General features: G+C 45.2%; 1 protein-coding gene across 3 annotated transcripts in view; it reads left to right on the forward strand.

The window, feature by feature from the left end:
* The window catches only part of GAK (cyclin G associated kinase), a 1,898,577-nt gene that overhangs the window by 523,530 nt on the left and 1,357,169 nt on the right, over window positions 1–17,878 (forward strand). For all 3 annotated transcript variants that reach the window (XM_085636622.1, XM_085636624.1, XM_085636623.1), the window contains exon 8: window positions 101–236. In XM_085636622.1, the coding sequence (XP_085492748.1) occupies window positions 101–236 (136 nt within the window). The remainder of the gene's footprint in view (window positions 1–100; window positions 237–17,878) is intronic.

Here is a 17,878-nt window from a genome sequence, read left to right on the forward strand (position 1 = left end):
ATTATTATGTTTTTAAATATTCCTAATTAATACATATTGCTTCTTCTGGTGGTAGCAGTCTACTTCATGTTAATATTAACTGTTCCCAATTTTTTGATAGGCCCTCGGATGTATTCTATATTTGCTGTGCTTCAAGCAACACCCCTTTGAAGATGGTGCTAAACTTAGAATTGTAAATGGAAAATATTCTATTCCGCAGAATGAGACAAGATACACAGTTTTTCATGCTCTTATCCGTAAGGCAATGTTTATTTTGCTGAACCTTTCCGTTTGTTGATAGTTGTGATTGCTCAGTTTGTATGTGTGTAGACAAATTAAAATGTTGGCTTTTAATAAAATGCATAATCTTAAAACAAACTGCATAATTTGAAGAGATTTCTAAAGCACTGTCCTCTTAATGGCGAGCTGCCATCTATAATGTTTAATGAGAGGGGTCTCTTGTGGTGGTGACTGGCTGATCATTGATTTGTTGAATGTTCCTTATAAGCCTCTAATGTAGAAGAACAAGGGCAAAAACTGCTTTCAAAAGATCAACAAGGGCAGAAACTTCTTCCAATAGCTGCCTCAACTGGAAAGCCTAGTGGTTCCTGGTTTCTTTTAGAAAATTAATTTGAGCTTGAATATCTCTCAAGTTGTCATTGAAAACAAGGGCAGTCCTAGTTCTAAAAACCAGCACTGTTTAGTGGAAAAATTTGATGCTGGTTTTTTTTTCTACTTTCTTGTCCTAGTGGGTATTGCCAGGAAAGGCTGTTAAGGTACGCATTGCTGCCCTTGCGTGTAATTTTTTGCTCTGGTACTTAATCACTTTTGGAAATGGGAGTTTGTTAGTTTTAATACACTATTTATGTGCCTTAAACAAATATACCTTATGATAAACATGAAGTTCCCACATGAAATAAATGCATCGTGTTTCAGGGTTGTTGGTATGGTGGCTAATTTTCTCAATTTCTTTCCTCCATTCCGCTGCCTCTACCTGATGGATAACAATCTACTTTTGTTGGTTGGGTAGTGACGTGTGGGTCAGTGTCTGATGGATAAGTGTGAAGGTGCTTTAAGTCTTCCTACTATGTCACTACAAAGCTGACTGCGGTAATATGGAAACAGGAACTGTACAAACTGGAATTCCTTTCACATTTCCTTCTTCTTTTACCCCACCTCTTGGCCATCAGATTTCTTGCTATAGTGGAAGGAGTGGAGGGAGAAAGGATGATATGAGCGTCTATGAACATTCTATCTTGTGAAAAAAATTGAGTATCACAGTAAGGGGAGTGTGATCACTTCTATCCCCTTTCTGGCTCGCCTTTCAATCATATAATTTATAATTGAATAAGGCAACCTCCATCTAAACTGTTAAACGGAAGGGCAAATGACTATTCCTTACTTTCATCGTTCATCTGGAAATAAACTTCTACTTTTCAGATGTATAAGCTAATATAAATTTAGTTGAGGAGTCTTTACAGCAAAAAAATTAGATCCCACAGAAGTGGGATGTGATAGGAAGATGGCCATAAAGAGAAGGATTTGCAACTAAGCAAGCCATTGAAATTGGAGTGGAAAAAAGCAAAGAAAAGTGGTGGGTGAAAAGAATCGGCTACCAGCAAAGGCATAACCGGGAAATGTAGAGAAATGGAGCATGACAGTAAGGGGACAGGAAAAAACACCAAATGCTGAGTGAAAAAGAAGGAAGGGCAGAAGTGCTGATTCCCAACAAAATAGTGAAGCTGCCATAAAAGAAAAACTGGGAAGAAAAAAAGGTTCAGGGGTGGGGGGTTAGCGGTCCCTCAGTGGTGCTCCGTATTGCAGAGAACTGTGTCCCTAACTAGGCAACCATGACCAAACATTGTTTCCTCAGGACATTTCCAGATGCACGTACATTTTTCTTGTGAATAGAGAGCTTGTCTGGGTAGTGAGGTTTGGTACTTTTATTGTCACCCTTTTTAACCCAACAGCTGGGCTATTTTTAGGTATGTTTTTTGTTCAAAGGCAAGAATATCTGAGTAATCCGTAACCTAAATGGAACCCGGATATCGTATGAGCAAACAAGACAATGTGACTCTAATAAATAAATGGATAATTATAGGAATATCTGTTTTTTTGGCCTTGTTTGTCAGTAAATTCTACCATAAATAGTTTATGAATATTTATCCTGTGTTAACTTTATTCAGGATCGTGTTTAGACACCATTTGGCTACTTCAAAGACGAAAACATTGTCCATAGAGGTCAATGTTAATCAGAGTTGTAGTTCTAGCTTGTGGGAGCGAAAATATCTGTGGGATGATGGCATGATCCTAGATGGTGTTTGGACCTTCTGGTATTCGGAATTTTAAGCTTGCTATTTTTCTTACCTTTTACTATAGTCCTTTTATTTGTTATTGAGTAAGGCACTGACTGGGAATGGAAGTTATTGACTGTTTTCTGTTATTTCACAGCAAAACTGTCTGTCACTCTACCTCCTGGAGTGAGTCTAACTGTTCTCCATCATTCAATCTTTTGTAGATTAACTTGCTTGAATCATTCTCCTTTGAGGTGGGAGTCCCGATAAACTGGTAAACTTAAAATAGTTGTACGATTTAACAGTATGCCTGAAAGGCCTTAAAGCAGTCGCACTTTTAGAAACAACCCGTACTCCAGCCAGTGAGGTGCTATTCCCCCAAACTCTACACCTCCCAAAGATGATCTCACCTCAGATTTCTAATGCATGACATTTAGAAAGGGAGTCCCTGAGATTTGCTTATCCTTTGATCTGACAAATGTATTTAATTTAAAAAAAATCTTCTCACTTTTTTCTGAATATTATTACATTGGGTATCTATTTTCTCCAGTCTTACTGTTACTCTTGGGTCTGGATAATTTCTAAAACATGGAGGAAAGGAGCTGTATTTAAAATCTGGGATGCTGTTAAAATTGAAGGTTCTAACATTAAGGAACCACACAAAATGTGCATTTATCAGAGCCACAAGTAGAAAGATTGTAAAACTTGCAGGAGGTTCTTGGATAAAACATTGAATTACCAGAAGGCTGGCTACTCAGTGGGCTGCAAATACCCTCTCTTCTGGGGATGAGTCTGTAAAGAGAGCTCCCAACAGGCAGGCGCAAAAGGCAGATAACACCCAAAATCCTTCAAGGCATGAAGACCACCTTGTGGTGTCTCCTTGTTATAGGCCTCCAACACACTGCACAGGAAATCCCTCAAAAGAGCCCAGATATCTGTAGCTCGCCAGAGCATGAGATTAAGTTGAAAATAATCTGCCAAAGCCCTATTTGACTGTGCTGTCAACTACATCACCATGCCTCTGCTTTCAGATCTCCCAACTAAAACAGAGGATCTGGTCGATGACCTTTCCCTCAATAAAACTTTCACTGCCGAATACACAGTCAACAGGCCCCTGAAATAAGACCTTTCTGACTATGATGTCTACTTCAACAGTCAAGTTGATGATGCATTCTACAATAGGCACAACAACAGCAGCCCTGTCGATGACTGTCCCATCAACAACAGCCAAGTTGATAGGGGATTCTGTTTCCAGGTTGAGACCACTCACATTTATCTTTGACGGGTAGTACCATCAAAGCTTTATCTGAAGTATAGCTCTCTGAGTAAGGTATCATTTTGTCACTGGCTATAATACCGGAAATTGAACTTGAAGAAAGATAGGACCAAAGTGATCTGTTAAGACCCGCTTAAAGTACAACCCAACTAAAAGTAAGGATGTAAACATAGAAGCATTTTTCTCTGCTAAGGATTATTTTCAAACTGAGCCGTAATCTTACCCTCACGATTATCCATATTACAGGGATGATTTGTGGCCAGATGGCTGCTCCCATTGTATTGTTATAACGTCCCTTAGGATAGTGAACCATCAATCCTCCCAGTACTAGTAGATATCATTTGAGATTTACAACAAGTGATGTTTGATGTTTATAGAACATTTCCTGTGGGAGATTTTTTGCAAGGATGAGATGGCGTTGACTTGCTTGGTCATGGAGAGTGTGGAGTAGAGAATGAACCCCAGGTTGCGTGCGTGGTCGGTGGGTGTCGGTGCTGCTCCCAGAGAGGTCGGCCACCAGGAGTCGGCCCAGGCTGAGGGGGTGAAGCCAAGGATGAGGACCTCCGTCTGGTCTGTCGGCTGTTCGTCATCCATTCGGCGACGGCCTTCATTCCTTCGTGGAGGTTGGTTTTGGCAGTGATGGGGTCCTTGGTGAGGGAGAGGATCAGCTGGGTGTCGTCAGCGTAGGATATGATGTTGAGGTTGTGCAGTTGGGCTACGTGGACGAGAGGTGCCATGTAGACGTTGAACAGTGTCAGGCTGAGGGAGATCCTTGTGGTACACCGCAGATTATCTCGGAGGCTTTGGATCGGAAAGGCGGGAGGCGGACACTCTGGGTTCTGTCGGAGAGGACGGAGGTGGTCCATTCCTCAGCCTTGTTTCGGATCCCTGCGTTGTGGAGGTGGGTGCGTAGGGTGCGGTGGCAAACTGTGTCGAAGGCAGCTGAGAGGTCCAAGAGTATGAGGGCCGCGGTTTCACCGTTGTCCAGCAGGGCCCTGATGTCGTCGGTGGCTGCGATGAGGGTGGTTTCGGTTCTGTGGTTGCTGCGGAACCCGGACTGGGATGGGTCCAAGATGTTCTTCTCCACGAGGTGGCGGGTCAATGGTCCGTTGACTATCTTCTCGATGACCTTCGCAGGGAACGGGAGCAGGGAGATGGGCTGGAAGTTCTTGAGGTCTCTCGGATCCGCCTTGGGTTTCTTGAGTAGGGTGTTGATCTCGGCGTGCTTCCAGCTCTTTGTGAAGGTTGCGGTCTTGAAGGAGGTGTTGATGACCTTGCGGAGATGGGGTGCGATGGTTTTGTTGAAGATGTGCGGGCAAGGGTCTGGCGGTGAGCCGGAGTGGATGGTGCTCATGATTTTGATGGTGTCGTCGTCGTTCACGTTGGTCCAGGCAAGCAGGGGGTCGATGTGGATGTTGGCTGTAGGGTCTGAGGTGTCGGTGGCTGTCAGGGCGGTCTCGTTGTCGAAGCAGTCGTGGATGTCTGCGATCTTGCGGTGGAAGAAGGTGGCCTGGGAGTTGCACAGGATCTTGCGGTGGAAGAAGGTGGCCTGGGAGTTGCACAGGTCTTGCGATGGTGTAATGTAGTTGGTGTTGGAGCTGGGGTTGGAGAGTTCTTTCACGATGTTGAAGAGCTCTTTGCTGTTGTGTGCGTTGTTGAGGCGGTCTTTGAAGGAGGCTCTTTTGGCAGATCGGATGAGGTGATGGTGTCTGCGGATGGCGTTCTTGTGGGCTGCATAGCTGTCCGGTGATTGTTCGTGGTGCGAAGGCAGTAGTGATTGGTGACACAGCACTAGGATAAGTAATTCTTGTCCATCTTTTTGGGAAAGTTGAGGCTGTTGTTTTCCTTCTAGCTTTCTGCAGTTTTCTTGTTAATTTTTGTTGATACTGCTTTGTGATTCTATGAAACATCCACAGATGGAAAAGAAACAAGTTACTAAGTTACTTAACTTTAACTGTAGTTCTCCAGCATCTTTCATAAATCGGCATGTGGCACACCTTACTCTCCTTGACATTCACATATGGTTATTTTTCTTTTGCACACTTGTGCTAAAAATCTGAGATGAAATGGCGTTGGTTGGAGGTAGGGAGTTGAGGGCAACAATCACTTCACTTGCTAGAGTTTGAGTTATTTTCAGTTAGATGTATTTGCTACCTAAGTGCCACTGGTTTAACGCCTTTCAGGCATACTGTTTATTTGAGCTGGTTGTTTCACAGTTACTGCATGGCACCCACGTCGATGATGGGGGCATAACTCAAGCAGGTGAATGTATAAAAGATGCCAGTGCTGAAGAATTATAGTTACCATGAAGTACCTTGTTTCTTACCCATTGGTGCCCACCCAGTAGCCTATGAATCCCCAAAAAAGGCCTGATATTTGTGGAAAATAAGTAATTTTGGCTTTGATTCAGTGCTACAAATTCAGAATTGCCTTAAAGCTCCTCACACAAGCCTACAAAGCTCTCTACAACACAGGACTAGAATATATGAACCCCCGCCTTGCCTTCCGCACCCCTGCCAGACAACTCTGCTCCTCCCTACTCGCCCTGGCCTCCGTCCCACGGATCCACAAGACCAGAACCGGAAGAAGATCCTTTTCCTACCTCGCTGCCAAGACCTGGTACACCCTGCCCCTCTACTTCGGCAATCCACATCGTTGACACAGTTCGGGAAATACCTCAAGACAGGGCTCTTCGACTGAACCGCCTCACCTAGACGGATCATCAGCCCCCTGACCCCCCCCCCCCCCCCTCCCCTCCCCTCATCGCCTTGAGACACTCACAGGTGAATAACTGCGCTTTACAAACCCCTGATTGATTGAAATTTAAGGGCAGGGCCAGACTGACCATTCAGCCACTTTGATTTTTTTCCTGGTAGACTGCCGACTATGTGGGCTGGTTTCAGAGATCGATGGTCTGCCATCATCCAACCATGCCTCAGTTACTCCGTTCAGTTGTGACCTCTTACAGTGTAGGACAGTTTTGAAAAAAAATTCCCTTGCTGATTTTGGTTTTCAGTCTAGCGGTGAATAAGAGCCCATTTCTTATACCACAATATCAGTCAAAAAGCAATTATGACCAACCTCTTCAAAGCAGTTCTGTCCCATTAAAAGCTGATCTGCTTTATGCTGTCATAATAATTGCTAGAACAGAAAGGTCACATAATGCCAACTGATTGCTGCAACAAGCAAGAGTTAATTTTAAATCTAGCTGACTGGTATATAAAACAGACCTCTCAGCCATCTAACATGCATGTCAGATTACCTTCCTCAGGACTCACAGAACACCAGATAGAAGTCACAAGTTTTCTGGAAATGTAATACCTGAAATAAGATATTACTATTAAACAATAAAGTACAGGTCATGCTCGGTTTGTGGAATGCTTTTTTTGGAGTTAACTCTGGCTTCTACACGTCCGTCTTTCTAATAGATGCATCTACCTGCATATTGCTCACCTTTTGGATTTCTCAAGCATTTGTCTAGATCTGGAAACATTTAAATATCTCCCCCATGACACTAGGTGTGCGCTGACTCCACCTCGGCTCCACACATGGCATCCCATCGGCCTTATGACATCAGTTCCCTTTTTTCCACACCATCGACGTGATCCACAGCTCTTAACTCTGCTCAAGAGAAATTAGTTGTCCGATGATTTATGTTAAATGTATTCCTTTCAGGTGCAGTTTTGATCAGAATTTTGCTACTGAAATGGTCAGGATTCAAGCCATATAGAGACTGTGAAGGCCAGATGTTCATCACTGATCCTCACGCCATCTGCCTATGATGCTGTGGATCTGACCATGAGGCCAACACTTGTGACTCTTAACAGAAGATAAGTCCCAGAGTGCTCAAGGAGTGTGAAGGGTCAACATCATTTACCACGAGTCCTTTTCCCGGCAGGCAATTACAAAGCTATTGTTACAACGACCGCGTTGTAGCAACGCATACCATTACTCCGCAAGTCGGAACAACGATTTGCGGAGGGGTCAGAAGGTGTTGGATTTTAAATATAACACTTTCCCTACAGTTGCACAAACTGGAGTTGGAATAGTAAATTATACTTTTCCAACATCCCTATAGCAAGTTGTTGTTACTTGCGGAGTAAGGTATGCATTGTTACAAGGCAGTCGGTGTAACAACTGCTTTGTAATTGCCTGTGGGGAAAAAGAATGCGTAGTAATGTGGCATATTCAGTGGGAAGCCAAAATATTTGTCTCCAGTTGAGATGAGTCACTCTTTTATGTCTTCAAAAAGAAAGCACAAGAAGAGGCAACATGAACCCTTCTGATTTACAAAAGGTAAAATCACTAGTTTCACCCGCTTTAGATCGGAGAAGAATAAGTGGTAGAAAATCCTGCTCTGGCCTCCCCGTTAATTCTGATAAATCCAATTGACCCAGTGCCTGCTCCAGAAAATGTTTCATCTGTGGCGCCGACTCTAATGCCCCAGTTTGTACACGTGAACCCGGGACTTCCTGCCTTTGGGACGGATCCTTCTCCATTTTTTAATGCAATATTTAATCTTTTTAACAGAGCGATGGGCCCCTAGAGTGTGCCTATCGGATGGCCTCTTTGTTTGGTGGAATTTCAGTGCCCTATTAACAGCCACTGCCTGAAGTATCTTGAGCACCTAAATACTTATGCCAAAGCTCTGACTCCGAAGTAGACTCCTTCACCGTTGTGCATTCCAATGTCTTCTCCTCCAACATTGAATCCCAATAGATCACCGGCACCACAATTCACATCATCGGTGCTGCATCAAATGCCACCGCTGCCACAGTTTGATACAGATTGTACCACAACCCTTGCCTTCTACAGATCTATTGTCTTTGCTAGATGATCATCATTCTAGAAGGGAAGCTCAAAGATTAGTTGAAGAATAAAGTTACTACTTTGGGGAGGATGACAAATAATGACACTTCTACTGCTGATACAGCCAAACAGATCCTCATTGACTCAAACTTTCAAGGACTGAAGGACTCTAGTGGTCTATACACTTCCCTGGAATGGGAATTACTGTCCCCAAAAGGACTCCTACCACCTGAGGTAACGTCTTACCATGCTGTGGAAAGCTACAGAAATGTTGGATCTTCCCCTTCCATCTACAGAGATCATGTCCAGTATTTTAGCTGATGTTCTGCATTCTTCATCTCACCCAGTAGAACCACTTCTCCCTTCAATGAGTACCTCACTGAGCCTATTTCAGCTGTCTGGGAGAAACCTACTACCTCCACTGCAGTATCCAGACAAATAGCTCGTAGTTATAAAGCCTGCCCCTTTCCTGGGTACCCTCCTGTTTTTGACAATCTAACCTTCCCCTGAAAAGGTAGTGGTGCAGGCATCTTGTTACTCCAGACTGTCTTCCACTTCATTTACTTTTACACCTTCTGTCCTGGAGTTCAAGCAAATGTAACAGCATGATAAAACATTTTCTGCAGGAAGTACGGCATTGAAATCTCAGTGATGTCTGATGGGTTTTTATGTGCATGCCTTACTAGACTGCTCAGTCAGTGTGATTTCTAACTTATCTGCTAAGCTTCAAGACCAAAGACAACTTTAACAAGCTGATAAGTGATGGCCAAGCAGCCCGCAATATGTTGTTCAGTCAGGACTGCGCACTCAGTAGCCAGGGCTATGAAGACTTCAGTCTCTCTCAGAAGACCTGTCTGGCTGAGGAATTTAGGGTTTTTCTCAGGATGCACAAATGACATGAATGGACTTGCCATTCAATGGGTCTCAGCTTTTTGGCACTAATGCAGATTCACCATTCAAAAAATTAAGAGAAAAGGCTACTATGAGAACCCATGGGTTACAAACTAAACCCAGAGACTACCACCATTCCAAAAAGGTTTGTGCCTTAAGTAGAGGATTCTCCTTTCGAGGGTGCCAAAAATATACAAGTCAATAGCACTAGCAATAACAGGAGAACCCTCGCTATAGACAATATTGAGGGTGTGGCAAAAGAAGATTGCGTCTTTTATCCATCTCTCCCTCCTCTCCCTCTTCTTCCCCAGCCACAATGGGGAAGCAGCCCTAGTTCTACAATGTTGGTTCACAAACATCCAGTTAGGAGGCAGTATCCTCTTTACCACAAATGTGGACAAAAATGACCACAGACCTTTGGGTTTTACAGAGTGTGGAATGGGGCTATGCCTTGCTTTTCAACAGACTCCACCCATATACCGCCTAAACCTTTTCCTCTACCGCAAGACCATCTATTTATCCAGTATTGGATCTTTCATAAATTTGCACGGATGAATCATTCCCCGTTGTCTAAAGTGAGAGTCCCAAAGTACCATAGTAAACCAGTATCTAAAACTATCATAGACTATAATAGCAATAGGCCATACGTTTATTAGCCTATCTATGTCCTTTTTAAAAAAGGACCAATCTGAACGATAACCAATCCTGACGTTGGCACACTCTAGAACATTCCGAGTCCCTCAGATTTTCACCGCATGTCGTGTGTTAAGAAAATATCCTCAGCTCATTTTTTTTTTCTTCCTGTAAGATTATTCAAAATTATTCTGCTTCTACAATGGCTGATACTAAAGGCCTTTTCCGACCCCTCAAGACCTATGGCAAGAAAGGACTATGTGTGGATGACCCACAAAAGGCTTATCTTTATTGCCTCTGCACTTAACATAAGGTAAAGGAATGTAAAATCTGTCCTACTTTTTCCTCCAAGACCTTGAGGAACAGAGGACGACGCGTTTTCTTATGGCTCCAAAAGTTAAAAACTCAGACATCTTCTGAGGAGGATAGCGATGCCTTTGCAAGATTTCTCAAAAGATCAAGATCGCAGGCTTGGACCTCTGAGGAGATCAAAAAGTCCTTAAAACATCCCATAAGAACACAAAAAAGGAGAAACAAACAGTTCTCCTCACAAACAGCGTTGTCTGAGCCAACTACGCCTTCTACAAAGGCTAAAGAACAGCCTCATTCTTCCTCAGATTCGTCGATGACTAGGCTTAAATCCTTTCTCTCAGCCCCGCCGCCTGAACCACCACCGTTGACACCAAGATCGGAGTGACTACTGTCCCATCGTCAAGACCATCTACGGCAAAGACGACAGCAGCCATAGGCGCTCCCATCCCGTCGATAAGGTTTGCAGCATCCACGAAGGCCTCATCGACAGCCCTGTCGACGATGTCCCAGTCGATGATACCACTGTCGACGACCACATCACCGTCGACGATGATTCTGCCGACCATGACTCCGTTGGCAGTGGTTCCGTCTGTGATGATTCCGTCCCCGACGATTCCGTCTATGAAATGCACAATGTCCACAACAATATCAAAGCAGGAAACTTACATTGCTGTGACAATGATGTTGTTGACGTCTCCATCGACGAAATTAGAATTACCTTAATATCAAAGACCTCTTTGCAGCCTGAGGTTACTTCACCCAGCAATGTGCCACTGCTGCCTCCAAGTCAACTACTGGACCTAGATGAGTCAAATGATGATGGCCCCTTTGGAACAGCGCATAGCTCGTCAGAGCTCCATATCAAGTACCAAGAAGAAAACCACTTTGAAGACGGAGGCTATTGCTATCCGGTATTTTGTCCTCTTCCTCAGAAGCATTATGAGGACTTCAGGGACTAGTCTGATCCACCGCCTGGAGAGTACCAAGTACCAATGCCAAGATCTTTGGTTCAGTATCTCCAGGGTATGCTAATAGATTATAAAAAACGTTTTTCTGATCCTCCTGCATAACAACCTGTTGTGCCACCGTAACCTGCTTTTCCACTAATTTCTCCACCAGTCACTCCTAGAATAATGCCGGTTTCTCGCATCGCACTACCACCGAGGGATAATCCATCGACATCTGATGATGACCTAAAAGGCGAAATTCCCGAACCTCAGCCCTCACCAAATGATTAGGACTATGTCATTCCTACTCGGTCACCTCCTCCTCAACACCCTGTCGACTCACCTCCAAAAGATATCAGAGGTTTTCATAACTTGATGGATAGGGCATCAACACAATTCCACCTCCCCTTTTCTGTCAATCAATCGTACTGTTTCCTCTATGACTTTAAGGAACAAACAAGGAAGTCAGTTTGGTCTATACCTAGTATAGACTACATCTGTGAAGGTGTGAAAATAATGAGGAACCCTGCTACATTGGCGGCTGTCCTGCCTCTTTTTGATAAAAAGTATACGACTCCAGAGGATTTTCCTGCATGCCTGACAGGACACCCCAAACCGGATTCCGTAATCTCCCAAGCAGCGAAGCGACGCTCCAAAAACCCATCTGTGCCTAGAGCGACGCCAGACAAAGAAAGAGGAAGCTTGGCTAACATTGGCAAAAGGTTCTCCTCCATGGCAGCCATCACCGTTCGTGCGGCCAACTCCCTGGCTATATTGGGCCACCATGATCGACATATGTGGTCGGATATTGGTTCACTCATCGACCTAATACCTGAAGAGAAAAGATCTAAGGCCATGAAAATATTACTGGAAGGCGAGCTTCCCTCCGCAGAGATAAGATGGCGCCATGGACAATGCCTCTACTGGCTTCCGCCAGCTGGCAGAGGCAGCAGTTTTAAGTCACCAAGGATTGCTTAAAGCAACATCATTTAGGCCTGAAGTTCAGTCTAAGATCCTTGATATGACCTATGATGGGGACACACTATTCGACAAGCATTTTGATGATGCCCTCTTAGCCATCAAGACTGATACTGACGCAGCCAAGTCTCTCAGCACCCTCCAGTTCAGGAAGTTGCCCTTTCAGGAGTCGTGCGGCCGAGGTTTCTCAACATATAGGGGTGGTTATCAGCGCTCCCAATCATACCAGACCTACCACCCCCAGTTTCGACCTACCTATCGGCAACAGGCATATGGTCAACCATCCACAGCAGTTTATGCAAACAGGGTCACTGCAGAAAGCCACCATCCCAGAGCCGGGATACAGGCTGCAAACAGTGACCTCAGCCAAGTACCAGCTACATCACCTCTGTCACACCCTGTAGGTGCGAACATCACCAACTACCTGCATCAATTAAACATCACATGGGACAGATGAGTATTAGACCTAGCCTGGTTTACTGATGGTCATACCCAGGAGTTCTGATTGCTCAAAAAGGAAAGGCTTTCTGCTCCCATTTTTTCTTCATACACAAGAAAACCGTGGAATAAAGACCCACCCTGGAGCTCAAAAAGCTAAACAAATTCCTCTGCAACCAATCCTTTCGATTGATTACTCTGTCTGACATTCTTCTTCTTCTTAACAGCGGATACTTCATGACTTCTCTAGAGCTGGACGATGTATACCTCCATATCCTCATTCATCCCAAACACCGCAAATATTTCCACTTCACAGTAACTGGTACACATTACCAGTTCAGAGTCCTCCTATTTGGCCTCAAATAAGCCTTTGAGGCACTCACCCCCAGTCAACTGATCTGGGTTTAATCCACCACCGTTCTTTAGCCCACTCTGCCACCCCAGTTCAGACATGGCCATATGCAAATCAGTCTGACCCTGTGCCTCATGGGAACAGTCCAGCCCGAACTGCCAAGCCATGTCTTCTCTGGACCGGAAACAAGCTTCCTAGGACCGGTTTCTGGCATTTCAGCCGTCTTTCTCTAAATCTGGGGCCCCTAGCCCACCCAGCTCATAGGGCAAAGTGAGGGAATCCCACCGTATTAGAGGTTGTTTCCCTGCCCAAGCCAACCGTATCAACCATGTAGGCTTGTATTTAAATGGGGTTTGTGGTCCTAGGAAGCTTGTTTCCGGTCCAGGGAAGACATGGCTTGGCAGTTCGGGCTGGACTGTTCCCATGAGGCACAGGGTCAGACTGATTTGCATATGTCCATGTCTGAACTGGGGTGGCAGAGTGGGCTAAAGAACGGTGATGGATTAAACCCAGATCAGTTGACTGGGGGTGAGTGCTTGCAATGTTCAACACTCCGTCCATCATTCCCTTTGGTTTTGCTTTGTTCGTCATAAGTTGGCAGGGTATGCTCAGACGTGAGTCCCTTGCTCACTTTGCCACTGGATTCAAGCAAGCCTGGCTGAAGACGGCTGAAATGCCAGAAACCGGTCCTAGGAAGCTTGTTTCCGGTCCAGGGAAGACATGGCTTGGCAGTTCGGGCTAGACTGTTCCCATGAGGCACAGGGTCAGACTGATTTGCAAATGTCCATGTCTGAACTGGGGTGGCAGAGTGGGCTAAAGAACGGTGATGGATTAAACCCTGGTCAGTTGACTCGGGGTGAGTGCTTGCAATGTTCAACACTCAGTCCATTATTCCCTTTGGTTTTGCTATGATACCGATGTGTCATGATGGGGTGAGTGTAACAATCCTGACTGTCTTGCACTTGCACAGTCTGCTAGTCTCCTGTATTCTCTTGGTCACCCATGAACACTGGGGCATGAGGGACAATCAGTGGTGCCTCCGCAGTCTGTTCCAACACAATCGAGATATGAAAGCTTATATCAAAATCACCAGAGACACTACATTGGATCTGCATTGGTCACGTGTGAAGGACAATCTGGTACAAGGGAAGCCCTTTCATCCACTTCCTCAAGTGGCAGCAGTGATCACTGATACTTCCACCCTAGTGTAAAGTGTTCATCTGGATGGGTTGAAGATCGGAGACCTCTGGTGACCAGGAGAAAACATTATGCCCATCAGGCTGTTGAAATTGCAGTCAATATGTCTGGATCTTAAAGCCTTTCTTCCTTCCCTTCATGGTCACTTCAAAACTTGACAGACAACGTGACTTCGGTGTGGTACATCAACAAATAAGGGGTGGTAAGGTTGCCTCTTCTCTGCACTAAAGCTCTACCTTTCTAGGTCCTGAGCTCAAAACCCTCAGATGTGTGTGGTAGCACATCACCTGGCTAGAGTGCTCAACGTACAAGTGGAAATTCTCAGTCCGCATCATCTTTCCAACCACAAGTGGCGCCTTCACCCAGAGGGGCCAAGCACATCTTCTTCTGAATGTGAGGGACTCCTCTAATAGATCGGTTTGCCTCTTTCGAATGCTCATCTGCCCTAAATTCTGTGCCTGCCAGTATCCTATGCAGAAAGCATTGAGGGACATGTTTTGCCTGAAATTGAACTTTCACTTCATTTTTTTTTTTGTAATTGGTTTTATTGTATTGCTATATACATCACACAGTTACATCACATCTAGGCATAACAGTACACATGGTTTTTAACAATGAAAGACATGAACCGGGCAGCTGAGGGACACCACCTAAACAGTTACATCTCTTGGAACAAATCTCGTAACTCACACAGTATTTCCCATTCAGTTTTGCTGCCCATAGCCTTATGTGAGGTCTAACTCTTGCTCAGTAGCCCTGCTAATGGAACCCTTCCATAGACTCTGGACTCTGTACTCTCCTATACTCATGTTTCCTGTGACATAGCCTCGTTAGTGGCAGTCTGTGAGTCTAAGTTTGCACTAGCAGTTTTACTTAAGAGCTTTTTTTGGTATGGTCCCCAACAGCTCTTAGGACGGCTTCGGAGTGGGAGCAGTTCATTACATACATCGGCCTGCGTATTACAATATAACATATCAGCATGCCATTCTTTTATCCGTGGTAGCGGGCTTCCCGTCCAACAAATTGCCACACCACACTTGGCTAGGAGAAGTCCGATGGCTTGCAAAGGATGCACTGTTTTGTTCACGGATAGATCCCACCCCAGTAATGCCATCTTGGGGTCTGGCTCTAGGTCTGCAATGATGATGGTCCCCAGCTGCTGAAACACCCTGCCACATAATAGCTGAAGTCCAGGAAATTGCCAAGCTAGAGGCCAGAATCCCCCCTCCACCCCGCGTCTTTGACAACTGGAGTGCTCTGCTAGCCCACAACAAAACTGTCGCTCAGGGGTGTAGTAAGCTCTATGCAAAAATGTAAGATTAATATGCCTCGTCTCCCATTAAGAGAGACCGACCGGGTGCCGGAACAGCAGTAATGCCACTCTTTATCACTTAGTGGAGCACCCAAGTCACGTTGTCAATCCAGTCTGACTTTTAGATCTTCGGACCGACGGGTTTCCTGCAGGCTAGTGTAAAATTTAGTGATCAATTTAAAGGGTTCCTTGACTTTCAGGAGGGTGGTGATTGCCCCCATGGCCTGTGGTTCCAACAGATCCTCGCCTAGGAGGGTGTGCCAAATGTGTCTAGCCTTGAAGAAATGAAACAATGCTGTGCCTGTTGGTTGCATACCTGGCTGTTGTAAAGCCTTCCAAGTAGCTAGTGTACCGTCTTTAAAAAAAAAAAAATCACCCATTATGTTAATACCCACAGTCTGCAGTGCCCGCCTTGCTCCCACATCCTGACCCAGCCGGAACCACAATCACCATTGAAATGGCTTCTCTGGAGAGTACAGAAAAGCCCCAGCTTGCATATGTAGTAATGTCTGCCAGACCTGTGCTGTGACAGCTAATGAGTCAAAGATTTTCAGTCGCCTGGAGGCTGGATGGCTAATTGACTGGGGTAGCATGAGCGGTTCCGCCGCATTCCTTTCCAAGTATAAAAAGGGTATGTCCTGTGGGCCATGTATTCAGTAATTGGCGAAAGTACTGTTTGCCGCTCTGTAGTATTTCTCTAAATCTGGGGCCCCTAGCCCACCCAACTCAAAGGGCAAAGTGAGGGAATCCCACCGTATTCGAGGTTGTTTCCCTGCCCAAGCCAACCGTATCAACCATGTAGGCTAGTATTTAAATGGGGTTTGTGGTAGGAGAATAGGTATATTTTGGAACAAAAAGAGAAAGCGTAGAAGAATCACCATTTTCATTATACCGATTCTCCCTATTAACGATAGCGGGAGCCTTATCCACATCTTCCATTAGTTTTTGTTTAGCCCTTCCGTAATTTTCCCGAATCACTAACGCTGGGTCGGTGTGAAATTGTATGCCTAAGTACCACACTGCCTTAGTGGTCCAGCGCAATGGGAACTCCATGGTCGGCTTTGCAGTGGCAGGGGTGAGGGGGAAATATGATGGACTTGTCCCAATTTATTCATAATCCCGAATAGCCACCAAATTGGACCTCCTCTCGTAGTATGGGGGACAGATTTACTTCCGGGTTATGAATATAAAGCAAAGTGTCATCCGCATAAGCGGAAATATTCAGTGTGTACTCGTGGAACCTTAGCCCTCTGTGTGTGTGATATTCGTGGATGGCACAGTCCAATGGTTCAGCAACTATCGCATACGACAGCGGAGACAGCGGGCACCCTTGTCTTGTACCCCGCGTAATATTGAATGACTGGGAGACATCATCTCTAATCCTCACTCTGGCAGTGGGCGATGCGTATAACACTGACACTAAGTGGAAAAAAAACGTCCCCAACCCCTATCTTGCGCAGTACTGCAAACAAGAACCCAACTTAACGGAGTCAAAAGCTTTCTTGGCATCAAAAAATACTGCTGCAGCTTTGACTTCTGGGTTCAGCATCTGCACAACTCCAAACAAGGTTCTCAAATTCTGTGACAAGTTGCGACTTGGGACAAACCCAGCCTGTTCGAGGCGAATGGTACCAGGCAACAATGGACCAGCCTGTTAGCCAAGATTTTAGGGTAAATCTTGGCATCAGCATTAAGCAAAGACAAGGGTCTGTATGAGGAGCAATTGCTAGGTGACTTGCCTGGTTTTAACAGTGTGACAATTACAGCTTCATGCACGGAGGGGTGCATAATTCCAGACTCCGCCATCTCTTAATAAAGCATTTTAAGATAGGGGATCAATAAGTCTTGGAATTCTTTATAAAAGGACACTGAGAGCCCATCCGCCCCTGGAGCCTTCCAAGCAGCCATCCCACGCAGTGTGTCTCTTATCTCATCAGACTTCAGGGGTGCCATCAGGTGCTCTCTATGCTCTGTCACTAGCCACAGCATTTTAATATAAGACAGGTACTCCTGAAGGGCAACGCTGTCATTCGGAATTTGGGAAGAGTACAGCGAATGATAATAAGAAATAAAATGGGCTGCAATTTCCTCAGTAATGCGCAGCGGACGTCCAACACGCCTACCATTTTATTTAATTCCCTCTTGGGCATCAGTATCCCGGCCAACGTGTGTCCTGGTCGTTTCCGCTTCCCATAACTGCGTGCTGTGGCATATTTCCCCATGTGCTTGAGATCCTCATTAGCTGTGTTTAGGAACTCTACCCATTTCTGTTTGAGATTTGCGGCGGTTTGGATAGCACCCGTCCCAGACAGGTCCCTTTCCATGTGCCAAATTTCCTGTTCAAAAGTCGCTAACCTGCCGCGAATAGATCGTAACACTCCTGCATGTGTGGAAATCACTACTTCCCTAATATATACCCTAAATGTTTCCCAAACTGTAGCAAATGTTTGGACCGAGCCT

This window comes from Triturus cristatus, chromosome 2_1, assembly GCF_964204655.1.
Source record: "Triturus cristatus chromosome 2_1, aTriCri1.1, whole genome shotgun sequence".
NCBI lineage: Eukaryota > Metazoa > Chordata > Amphibia > Caudata > Salamandridae > Triturus > Triturus cristatus.